Here is a 12,885-nt window from a genome sequence, read left to right as displayed (position 1 = left end):
TACATGACTTTTGCTTCTTCTCGCGTCTCTCTGTTTCTCTCCAGCCGGAGAGCTTTGAGAGATTTTCAATATCAAATGAAGCTCAAAGAAAGCAGTGAAGATTTATAGCATGAAAACTTGATGTGACGTATAGATGTTATATCCTCTACGCACATTGAGTGCTATCCATCATTTGCTTGGGCTGTGCATACCTCAAAGTCTTTCCCTGACATTTAGTGGAAAAAATGGTCAGTCTTTCCTGAGTTAGACTAAGAGGGCACCTTTGGAAGCTATGCTGAAATTGTACAACTTGGGTAACTATTTACAGAGATCCCTACTCTGGGTTGCTCTGCTTCTGGGTGGGCACTCCCGTGAGAACCATATGTGTCTTCCTTCTGTCTTTGTACATTCCTGTTTGTCTCACTGAATCCTGACATCTTTCCCTGATATCACACTTCTCAGCACGCACAGTGGCAGGGTCAGGGTGCTGGGTGACTTCTAGACACACCTGGGCCAGTGCCCCCTGGCCTTCTAGAGCCTTCTTCCTTGTCCACTGGATAGTGCTGAATACAACCCTTTCTACCATATGCCCATGCGTCTAATGACCCTTGGACAATGGCTCTGGATTCCAGTCCTTAATACATCCTTCGGTCTTTGTTTTGACTAAGACATGCCATACACACACACACACACACACACACACACACACACAGTAACCCACATTTGCCCATCACAAGCCCAAATCCCCAAAGAAACACCCTGACTTATTCATTCACCAGCTGTACCAATGGGGACTCAACCAACACCAAAGTGCAAAGGCCATGACGCTGTTGAAGTTACCCATCAGTAGATGAAGAGTGGTTAAAAAAGAACAGAGGATGATCAAGTGGGGAAGGAGAAAGAGTAAGGGAGTGTGCAGATGTGACAATGGACAGAGAACCATGTCCTGTAGAAATCTACAAGTTCCTATGAGGACTGGGGCAACGTTCTGGGTCAGGGCAGCAGGCAACTCAGGAGATCCAGGATTTCTCAGCCTCCCTGTGATGGACATGTGATGGGACAATTCTCTGTCAGGGGCTGTCCTGCCTATTGAAGGCTGTTTAGCATCTTGTTTCATTTCTAACAACCAGATGGAAGGTGGCACCACCCACCTCTCCCACTGTCACAACGATACATGACACGTGTCTCTCCTGGGTGTCGGGGCACATGCTCCATTTGAACCAGCATCAACAATAACCTTCTCTGGGGTCACAGAGCATGTACTCAGTTGAGAGGCACCATGTAGAGAAACTGGAATTCTGAAAGAGATGGGAATACCAGACCACCTGACCTGCCTCTTGAGAAACCTGTATGCAGGTCAGGAAGCAACAGTTAGAACTGGACATGGAACAACAGACTGGTTCCAAATTGGAAAAGGAGTACATCAAGGCTGTATATTGTCACCCTGCTTATTTAACTTGTATGCAGAGTACATCATGAGAAACGCTGGGCTGGAAGAAGCACAAGCTGCAATCGAGATTGCCAGGAGACATATCAATAACCTCAGATGTGCAGATGACGCCACCCTTATGGCAGAAAGTGAAGAGGAACTAAAAAGCCTCTTGATGAAAGTGAAAGAGGAGAGTGAAAAAGTTGGCTTAAAGCTCAACATTCAGAAAACGAAGATCATGGCATCTGGTCCCATCAATTCATGGCAAATAGATTGGGAAACAGTAGAAACACTGCCTCACTTTATTTTTTGGGGCTTCAAAATCACTGAAGATGGTGACCGCTGACATGAAATTAAAAGACTCTTACACCTTGGAAGGAAAGTTATGACCAAGCTAGACAGCATATTAAAAAGCAGAGACATTACTTTGCCAACAAAGGCCCATCTAATCAAGGCTATGGTTTTTCCAGGAGTCATGTATGGATATAAGAGTCAGACTATAAAGAAAGCTGAGTGCTGAAGAATGATGCTTTTGAACTGCGGTGTTGGAGAAGACTCTTGAGAGTCCCTTGCACTGCAAGGAGATCCAACCAGTCCATCCTAAAGGAGATCAGTCCTGGGTGTTCATTGGAAGGACTGATGTTGAAGCTGAAACTTCAATACTTTGGCCACCTGATGTGAAGAGCTGACTCACTGGAAAAGACCCTGATGCTGGGAAAGATTGAAGGCTGGAGGAGAAGGAGACGACAGAGGATGAGATGGTTGGATGACATCACCGACTCAATGGACATGAGTTTGAGTAAACTCTGGGAGTTGGTGATGGACACGGAGGCCTGGTGTGTTGCAGTCCATGGGGTCGCAAAGAGTCAGATGTGAATGAGCAACTGAACTAAACCGAGGTAGAGAGTGTCTCCAAGATCAGACCTTTAAAGATGGGCTTGCGGTTCTTTATTTCAACTTTAGATTCTAATAACGTTGAAGCTTGGTCAGGAGTCCATGAGGGAACCTGTGTGTTCTTGGTGACCAAGGTCACAAGTTTCCTTGCATTGTTTAGATAGGAGTTGTGTAATATAAGATATAGAAACAGTGATCACAGAGAAAAAGGAAAGTAAGACAAAATGAATAAACTTGGAAAGAGAGGCTTTGTAGTTCCAGAAAACTGGAGAATCGAGGAGACACCAGGAAGATGTACCAAGCATGGTTTATTATTATTTGTTGGGGGATTACAAGATTTTTGTTTGAGTACGGTGATTCTGCTTTGTTTATCAGTTTGCTACCTACATTTTTTGTCAATATTTATGAAGGAAACTTTGGATTAAAGGTCCTATGACTTCCTTTAGTTACAAACAAGCAGGACTGCTAAAACCTGCTGCAATAACCTCTTGGAGAAACTGTGTTTAATCCTCCCTTGATTGGCAGTTAGAAAGGTCTTCCTGAGATGGGATGGTCCAAGAACACACTCCCCGGTGACACGTGTTGGTAAGAATCTGAAAGGAAAACGTGAGAATGTTAGAGGTGCCTAAGGAGAGACGGAAGGGTGATGCTGGATAGATAAGAGGTGTTAGCTGGGATCATACTCCTGTTAAAATGATCTGAATCAGGATGACCCTGGTGGTCCAAGGGTTAAGACTCAACACATCCGCCACATGAGGTGATGATTCCACCCCTGGTTGGGTAACTAAGATCCCTGGTTGTGGAAAAAAAAAATACAAAGTAGAGATTCTTTGGCTGTTTGAGGGACCTTGAGAGTAACTAGATGTATAGAGTTAGGAAATTTCCTTTTTTATTTTAAATTCTACAAGTTACAAGAAATACAGTCATGCTTTTTCACTTCCTTAGAAACAACTGAGTCAATGAGTAAATGATATATCACAGATTGGATGGATAAAGGATGTCTTGAAGGGGAGAGAGGAACAGAATTGCTCACATGCCTTTTCAGACATGAGGGTAATGGGCATTTGGATGGAACCTCCTCTTAGCTATAAGGAGGACGGAGCCCGCTGTGGGGCAGGAAGAGGTGATCAACACTTTGTGCTGACGTGTCCCTCCCCTCAGAGAAACGGGAGGTTTCCCAAAGGTCTCTTCAGAAATATTTTTTAACTTTGTTAAATCACACACTCAACTTAACTTTAGAAAATAAATTTTAGACTATCTCCTAAATGTTAAGGAAACAGCAGAGGAGTTGGAGATATGTACCTTGGACAGCTTATCCCAGCTTTATCTCAGGATACAAAGGTAAATAAATATTCCTGGCCTTGGAACATCAGAGTGCATTGTGATATCTCACTCCCTCTAAATGTTACATGTCCAGATCCTCTTAAGCTTCTCTTAAAACAACCCTCATGATAAAGATAATACACTGATGTGACAGGCGATCCCTGCCAAACAGGATACGGAAGATGACTTCTGTGTAACCTTGGGCTTAGGAGGAACAACCATTGGTTCATGACACGTCACACCAACATAACGATCCCGTAAAAAGTGGCACGATTCCCGTCCTCTCCAGCCACTGGGACACAGTCAGCCTTGACAGACGAAGGACCATGAGAGACAAGATGAAGGTTCTGTTCCTGACTCTTCTCCTTGGTGTGGTTTGTGCCGCCCAAGAAGAGGAAGCTGAGCAAAATCTCTCAGAGGTACCAGGGACGGTCTGATCTGGGAGGAGGCCTTGGGTGTGTGTGTGTGTGTGTCCCTTTTGTGGTTTTGCTATGTGGACCCACTAACCGATCCTTCTCCCTCCTACTCAATACTGATCCATTAACTGACTCTAGACCTGCTCCGTTTCATCTCTGTGTCATCTTTACTGTGTATTAATTGACTCTAAGGCATTGTTACTAGTCTTGTAACAGAAAAAAGTGGATCAGCCAAACAGCTGTTGATTTTGAGATCTTGTAGTTGACATGAGAACTCAAGCTATCTCAGAAATGTCTCAATTCCTTCTTTTGCTCTGACTCAGTTTTGCATTATTTCATAAATCCTGCTTTGTCCAGTCAAGGTAGATAATGTGTGCTGACTTGCACTGGGGGTGGGAAACTCATGACTCATGATGCTGGATGAAATAAAAAGACAAGGACTACATTTTCTAAGGGGAATTTTGCTTTCAGCTTTCAGGACCATGGAGAACAGTGTACATTGGATCCACTGACCCAGAGAAAATCCAGGAGAATGGACCATTCAGGACTTACTTCCGTAAACTTGTGTTTGATGATGAAAAGGGCACAATAGACTTTTACTTTTCCGTCAAGTAAGTACAAATAACCAAGGAGGAAAACACATATGCAAAAAATCAGACACAACTGAGCAACTATCACACACACACACAAACACACTTTTGAATTTTCATATGGCTAATCTTTCTGAAATCAACTTGATTGAAGTGAGCATGTGGCTTGTTAAGTTGTTTCAGAAGTGTCTGACTCTTTGCAAACCTATGGCCTGTAGACCACCAGGGTCCTCTGTCCGTGGGGATTCTCCAGGCAAGAATGCTGGAGAGGACTGCTGTGCCCTCCTCCTGGGCATCTTGCCAATCCAGGGATTGAACCTGAACGTCTTATGTCTCCTACCTTGGCAGGTGGGTTCTACCACCTGCACCTCCTGGGAAACCCATGAGCAATTATTATATGCAGCTTTGTGGAAGGCATAAGGCTTCCCCGGTGGCTCAGATGATAAAGAATTTGCCTGCAATGCAAGAGAACTGAGTTCGATCCTTGGGTCTGGAACATCCCCTTGAGAAGGAAATGGCAACCCACTCCAGTATTCTTGCCTGGAGAATCCCATGGACAAAGGAGCCTGGTGGGCTACCGTCCATGGGGTCACAAAGAGTCAGACGTGACCGAGCAACTAATTCTTTCTTTTGTGGAGGGCATAGTTCAATATGTTTTGACAGGCCCACATCTTTTTCATGAACTCCACTGCGCAGATACAAAATTTCTCCATCTCTGCCCAAACTCTCCTTTTCCTCAAAATTAGATGTCTACCCACTGAGCCACAAGTTAACAATGGGTCTGCTTATTGTGTCCTCTCTTAGAACTTCAGATGACGAGATTACCCTGTGGGGATAAAGCAAATAAAATTCTAAGTATATGTCTACTTTTTCCATTGCGTCAAACACCTTGTATATGTTTGGTTTTTAAGGCGGAATGGAAAATGGAAGAATGTACATGTCAAGGGAACAAAGCAAGACGATGGTACTTATGTTGTTGACTGTAAGTATGACTGCTTCACTGGTCAGAGAATATTTGGGTAGAAATCTTGGCACAATTGCCTTCCATAACCCCACACACCTGAATTCTACTCCTACTAACAATTAGAGGGGTGAGCAGGCTCCAGTCCTTAGGATATTCAAGCACTTCACTTTGTCATGAGACAATGATTCAAACACACAGCCTGGAGGTCTCCTCCCAATCAGGAGTGTTACTGCTACTGCTAAGTCGCTTCAGTCGTGTCCGACTCTGTGACCCCATAGATGGCAGCCCACCAGGCTCCCCCGTCCCTGGGATTCTCCAGGCAAGAACACTGGAGTGGGTTGCCATTTCCTTCTCCAATGCACGAAAGTGAAAAGTGAAAGTGAAGTCGCGCAGTCGTGTCCGACTCTTAGCGACCCCATGGACCGCAGCCCACCAGGCTCCTCCATCCATGGGATTTTCCAGGCAAGAGTACTGGAGTGGGGTGCCATTGCCTTCTCCTCAGTAGTGTTAGCCACTGAGAATAACATGTATAGACCTGTATTTCATATGGTTCTCAGACAGTTTACAACAGCCTTAGGAATTGATGTCTCAAGGGTCTATCTTGAGTCTTCACATCACTGTCACTTTTTTCAAACAATTTTAAACATCTTAATCCATCCAAGGTACAGAGGATGAACTTGAACCCAAGGAAATCATCTTGAGTTCAACCATAAAGGAAACTGTTGATCAAAGCAGTAGGGATGATGGCTAAGACTTTTAAGTTCTTTATAATGGCCCAAACCTACCTTCCTAATTTTAAAAGTCCTAGTTCAGTTCAGTCGCTCAGTCGTGTCCAACTCTTTGCGACCCCATGAATTGCAGCACGCCAGGCCTCCCATTCCATCACCAACTCCCGAAGTTCACACAAACTCATGTGCATCGAGTCGGTGATGCCCTCCAGCCATCTCATCCTCTGTCGTCCCCTTCTCCTCCTGCCCCCAATCCCTCCCAACATCAGGGTCTTTTCCAATGAGTCAACTCTTCACATGAGGTGGCCAAAGTACTGGAGTTTCAGCTCAGACAGTAAACGTCCTAAGGGCTACATATTTGACTGTGATTTAAATGTACAGCATGTGATGACAACCCGTGTCTAAACGAAACAGCGGCACAATGCTTATACGATGAACACAAATCAGTGACATTTGTGCCTGGAAAATTTCCTGAATGGCTTTTAATATTTGACAACTTTTAAATTATGTTTTTATTTTCTTACTCTGATATTTTTTCCTTTGGCTAAATCTCAGTGCTTCCGCTGTCTTTACTTTTTCTCCAGTTTTGCAATCCTTTTTAGCTGCAGTTTTTAAAGAGTGACTAAAGAAGGGAGAAATAGATTATAACCCCTTCTTGTAAGGTCTCTTGGGGACCAGCAAGTGCTACCCCCCAACTGTGTTTTGGGGGCTGTGAGGTGAACCCACATCAAGCCTTAATGGTGACCTGACACCCATAAGATAGGTTGGCTCTCACTGTCTCGTCGCCTTCATTAACGTCACAGCCAATTCAGTGATGCTGCAATGCCCACCTTGCTGAAGTCATGGTCAACCACAGGCAGTCACTGATAATCTCAGGACCTGCATCATCTGACTTAAGTTGTCCCAGCGTGACCCCAGGCTCTAGACTCATGGTAGGCTTGGGCACATTGCATGTAATATCTAGGGGCTCTGAGACTATGAAGCTGCTTCGGTTGCTATTTTTCCTCCTTCTCCATCACACTAATAATTTTCAGTGTTTCAGACACTGAGCAATGCCGTTGGCATGTTTCAGGTACAAAGGCGGGTGGTTTTACCTCCCGTCTTTCTTAGGGATTACTATTAGGTGTGATGGAAGCCAGGAGAGACAGAATGGATGTAGACAGTTTAGACGTGACACACAGTAGGTCAGAGCTGCTTCTTGTCCAGATACATGGGGCAGAGTGGACGGGCGGGGCAGAGAGGAGGGGCAGCCCTCCAGGCGGGGACGGAGCTCACTGCCTGCACTTCCCAGCTGGTGAACTGTCTTCACACCAATGGACATGTCATACCCCAGGCTGAGGGGCAGAGGAAGCACAGGAATTAACATCAAGTGTTCCTAAAGCTGCCTGGCACAGTGTAGGCACTCGATGACACACAGTATTAGTTTTTTTCTTTCATTAACTATTTTTAAAATTTGATAATATTGCATATTAATTATTTCAATAGCAGGTCTACAAAACATCTCAAATTGTCCCAAATTTCGTTTTTTTTTAAATTTACTTTTAATTGGAGGATAATCACTTTACAATGTTATGTTAGTTTCTGCTGTAGAATGTCAATCAGGTCTATGTGTACATAGATCCCTTCCCCCTGGAGCCTCCCTTCCCTTCCCCCATCCCAGCCCTCAAGGTCATCACGGAGCACCGAGCTGAGCTCCCTGTGCTATCCAGTAGCTGCCCACTAGCTGTCTGTTTTACACATCGTAGTATATACATGTCCATGCTACACTCTGAAATGGTAAGTTGATTTACCATTTCAGTTGATTTACCATTAAGTTGATATACCCTAAAGAAAAATCAGTTCCACGGCTGGAACAACAGAAATACAAATAATTTTGGATCTTGGATTTGATAATACATTCCTGTTTTTATTTCTTTTTTAACTGTTGGGTTCATTAGAGCACATGTTGTAGAAGACAGCTGAGCAAGAGGGCAAAGAGTGACTGGTTAGTTGTATGAGAAGGTGGGAATAAGGAAAAGTCTTGGCTGTTCTTGCTCTCCTTACTGCCACGGCAGCTGTAAGATTCAGCCCACCCACACATCAGCACAGGATGTTCTATTGCTCTTACTCTCAACTTGCCATGATGAATCTAACTGAAAATACACGAAGGTGGAGTCCTATATATATGCGTATTCTCTCTCTCACAGATGAGGGTCGAAATGTATTTAAAGTTGTCTCTGTGTCGAGAACGCATCTGGTAGCACATAACATCAACGTGGATAAACACGGCAAGAAGACAGAATTGACCGGACTGTTTGGTATGCGTGACATCCTCCTATGCACATCAACACTGTCATGTAGAACTTCCATTATCAGCGCTCTTATCCACAAAATCATTATGTGGTGATGGTATCTATTATGCAGCCCACAGAACCTAGATCTTTCTGTTTGTGGAGATAAGGACCCTGGAACAAAATCTACCAAGAAAGAGGAGCTCACAGGGGTTGAGGAGATCATATCATCAGACATTTCTAAATAATTCCCATTTGTTGAAATTAAAAATAGCCAATAAGTTTTAGTAGAAATAGTTTTTTGTTTAAATTTTTCATTGAAGGAAAATTATTGTGTTGGTTTCTAGTCTTTTTTTTTTAACCCTTTAATTTCAAGATATGTCTATAAGGAAACTACTCTTATTTGTTGAGTTTATACTAGTTTCTCAATTGATTCTAAGACTTGGATCAGAAACTGTTATTTTTAATCTTTCTCCTGTGCAATTTTTCAAACACACTGCTATTGCCACACTGATATAAGCCCAAATACCTACATAGAAGCGCTGAGACGAGTATACACCATTGGAACAATATATGTCTAGGTAAGGAAAGGTTCTGAGCAGAATAGTGGGTTAATTAAAGGACAAATCATCTCCCATTTGCATGTGTGATGAGGTGAGTGCGTGTCTATCAGGGGAGAACTCTGTCTGCTTTTTATTTGGGTCACAACAAGACCTCAGTGGCAGGTACAGATAATTGGAAGTAGGTGAGCAAGCAGGTCAATCCCATAGTGTGATGAAGTCCCCAAATCCATGAAACTCCTGCGAGTCTTTGTGGGTACTCCTGCTGATGCTGGGGTGGGGGGTCTAGTTACAGAGTTGGGTGGGGATTCATTCTTAAGACAGACAGCAGACATCTGAGTCATGAAATGGTAACTGTTGGAGGCTTAATTTATATCAAGTGAAGATCTGACTTGGACACTCCACTTCTTGTTCTGCATTCAGAATAGGTTCTGAGGGGCAACATTCTGCTTTCTATGTGGTGTTTTTCAGTTAAACTGAATGTTGAAGATGAAGACTTGGAGAAATTCAGGAAGCTGACGGAAGACAAAGGAATTGACAAGAAAAATGTTGTGAATTTCATCGAAAATGGTAATGGAATTCTATTTTTTCCTAAGTATATCATTCACCTTATATGCAAATATACTATCAGGAAACAAATCAATTTATTTGATATCTATTTCTCCATAAATATTATTTATATAATCTGGTACTTAAAAAAGTCTTGGACATCCTGTGGAATGATACTAATAGGTGGATCTTTCTTTCCTGTCCCTTTGGTTTTCCTCCAGAAGACCATCCTCACCCCGAGTGACAAGGTCCAAACAAACACCAGTGTAAGTGAAAATAGTCTTTTACTAATACTGTTCCATTAAATAAATCAATAAGGACACATGGTGATTTCATATCTGCCAAATTTTGTGGATAACAATTATTTTGGGCCCCACAGCTTACATTTGATCAGTAGAGAAATATCTCTGTCACAACAGGTAATTCCTCTTCTCTCAAACCATATTAAATTGCTGTTTGGTTGGTTGATTCATCCTGAGCAGCTTTGATGAGAAACCTTATCCTGCAGGAATATCGCAGACCAGAGTCATCAGGGAGAAGCAGGAATGATCACGAGTTGGTGGAAGCTTATCTAGTTTTCCCCTCAATCCTGACTTCGTGGTTGTCCACATACATCCCTCCTCTAAGAGAACCGAGATTGAAGGGTGCTCATGTTGACTCAAGACAAGTCAATCCTGACTTCGTGGTTGTCCACATACATCCCTCCTCTAAGAGAACCGAGAATGAGGGGTGCTCATGTTGTCTCATATAATTCTGACAGAACCAGTAGAGGTCTTCCAGTCACACGGTCTGAAACATGCATTTGAATTATATTCCCCTTCACAAGATGATTTTCTTAAAGTGAGATTTTTAAACTTTCTAACCTAAGACAGCCTCACAAAATGACACACATCTAGGATAAAGTGTGGCTTTTAATTTTCTGTTGAGAAAGAAAAAAAAATGAAAGAAAAAAAGCAAAGACAAACACTAGCTTCCAGGAAAATATGATAAGACAGATGTGGTACGTATATTCAATGGAATATTCCGTTCAGTAAAAGAATGAAGTAATGTCATTTGTAGCCACACGGATGGACCTAGATATAATCAAACTGAGTGAAGTCAGAAAAGTGAAAGTGAAGTAGCTCAGTCCTGTCCGACTCTTTGAGACCCTGTGGACTATAGCCTACCAGGCTCCTCCCTCCATGGGATTCTCTAGGCAAGAGTACTGGAGTGGGTTGCCATTTCCTTCTCCAGGGGATCTTCCTGACCCAGGGATCGAACCCAGGTGTCCCGCATTCCAGGCAGATGCTTCAACCTCTAAGCCACCAGGTAAGTCAGAAAGGGAAAGACAAGTATCACATGATGTCACACATATGTGGAATCTAAAATATGACATGAAAAATCACTCAGTCATGTCCAAGTCTTTGTGACCACATGGACTGTAGTCCTGAAATTCTCCAGGCCAGAATACTGGAGTGGGTAGCTTTTCCCTTTTCCAGGGGATCTTCCCAAGCCAGGGATCAAACCTAGGTCTCCTGCATTTCAGGAGGATTCTTTACCAGCTGAGCCACAAGGGGAGCCCAAGAATACTGGAGTAGGTAGCCTATCCCTTCTCTGGGGGATCTTCCCAACCTAGGAATCGAACTGCGGTCTCCTGCATTGCAGGCAGACTCTTTACCAACTGAGCTGTCAGGGAAACCCAAAATATGACATGGAGGAACTTATTTAGAAAACAGAAACAGGGTCACAGACCTAAATAACAGACTTGTGGCTGCCAAGGGTGAAAGGCTGGAGAAGAGATGGAATGAGTATTTGGAGTTAGAAGGTGCAAGCTACAATATACAAGATGGATAGACCAAAAAGTCCTAAAGTATAGCACAGGGAACTATATGCAATACTCTTTAAAAACCTACATGAGAAAATAATCTGGAAAAGAATAGGTATACGTATATATAAACTAACCGCTTCGCTGCACACATAAAACTAATGCAACATAGTTAATCAACTATACTTCAATATAAATTAAATTTTTAAAAATTATTTCTTGAAGACCCTAAAGACAAAACTTGGAGAGTTAGAAGAATGCACTCTAATCGAAGAATCTGAATGTGCATTCTGAATCCATTACTCCTATAATGGGTCATACAGATAAAAGGTCACTTCATATGTACATTCGGGGGAAAAGATGTGGAGTAGTGAGGTCCACCAGGATTCTGACATTGGATCACCTCCCAGCTTCTGTACCCTGGACAACCTACTGCCTGAGGCTCACCCCATCAGCCATCACAGAGTCGACTCTACAAAACTTTCAGTTCGGTTCAGTTCCGTTCAGTCACTCGGTTGTGTCCAGCTCTTTGCAGACACAGAGTGTCCACGGACTGCAGCTCCCTGTCCATCACCAACTTCCAGAGGTTACTCAAACTCATGTCCATCAAGTCAGTGATGCCATCCAACCATCTCATCTTCTATTGTCCCCCTCTTCTCCTGCCTTCAATCTTTCCCAGCATTAGGTTCTTTTCCAGAGAGTCAGTTCTTTGCAGCAGGTGGCCAAAGTATTGGAGTTTCAGCTTCAGCATTAATCCTTCCAATGAATATTCAGGACTGATCTCCTTTAGGATGGGCTGGTTGGAACTCCTTGCAGTCCAAGGGACTCAAGAGTCTTCTCCAACACCACAGTTCAAAAGCATCAATTCTTCAGTGCTCAGCTTTCTTTATCAACTAAACATTTTGTCCTGTTTTATTCACCTACAGAAACAGTCATGGAGACCAGACACGTCCTCATTTCCATGGAATCAAGATCAACACAAAGACGACTTCTCTGGTTCCTGGTTAACATGATCCTTTTCTCTTCACACTCACAATCCCTTTCTTATCTCATCTCTCCTGATCACTAATCACATCCTGTCTGGTGGTGTTTGATTTCTGAGGGTTTAAATAAATTGGTTCAATTTACAGTCAAGTTACGTGTGTTTGTATCAAAAGCCCCCGTTTTCAAACACCCAAAAATGCACATTAAATTTAAGTATCCAGAAATGTATGCCTTTAATAAGATAGGTGCTCCATCAGAGGCAATTCTGAGGAGGAGTATATAGAGATTCCTAGAGGTGTCTAGGAGATACCTTCCTAGAGAAGGAGAGAAAGGACATGGGATAGGGACAGGGTTATGGATCATCTTAACTGCAGTGAGAAAGGGTAATCTGGTCA

At 43.1% G+C, this 12,885-nt stretch overlaps 1 protein-coding gene across 1 annotated transcript; it reads left to right on the top strand.

Moving 5' to 3' along the window:
- Window positions 1–3,951: 3,951 nt before the first annotated feature.
- On the top strand, window positions 3,952–9,946 carry LOC129640255 (odorant-binding protein). The gene is made up of 6 exons (XM_055565459.1): window positions 3,952–4,044; window positions 4,513–4,652; window positions 5,543–5,613; window positions 8,510–8,620; window positions 9,625–9,723; window positions 9,924–9,946. The coding sequence occupies exons 1-6, from the start codon at window positions 3,952–3,954 to the stop codon at window positions 9,944–9,946; spliced, it is 537 nt and encodes a 178-aa protein (XP_055421434.1).
- Window positions 9,947–12,885: the final 2,939 nt, after the last annotated feature.

Source organism: Bubalus kerabau, chromosome X (assembly GCF_029407905.1).
Source record: "Bubalus kerabau isolate K-KA32 ecotype Philippines breed swamp buffalo chromosome X, PCC_UOA_SB_1v2, whole genome shotgun sequence".
Classification (NCBI taxonomy): Eukaryota; Metazoa; Chordata; class Mammalia; order Artiodactyla; family Bovidae; genus Bubalus; species Bubalus kerabau.
This window is presented reverse-complemented; position numbering and strand designations above follow the sequence as displayed.

What these genes read in the sequence shown, in the direction of transcription:
- LOC129640255 (XM_055565459.1), top strand. Translation starts at nt 3,952, where the DNA reads ATGAGAGACAAGATGAAGGTTCTGTTCCTGACTCTTCTCCTTGGTGTG. An exon ending in CTGAGCAAAATCTCTCAGAG is followed by an intron (nt 4,045 to 4,512) that starts GTACCAGGGACG and finishes TTTTGCTTTCAG; the next exon opens with CTTTCAGGACCATGGAGAAC. An exon ending in AGAATTGACCGGACTGTTTG is followed by an intron (nt 8,621 to 9,624) that starts GTATGCGTGACA and finishes GGTGTTTTTCAG; the next exon opens with TTAAACTGAATGTTGAAGAT.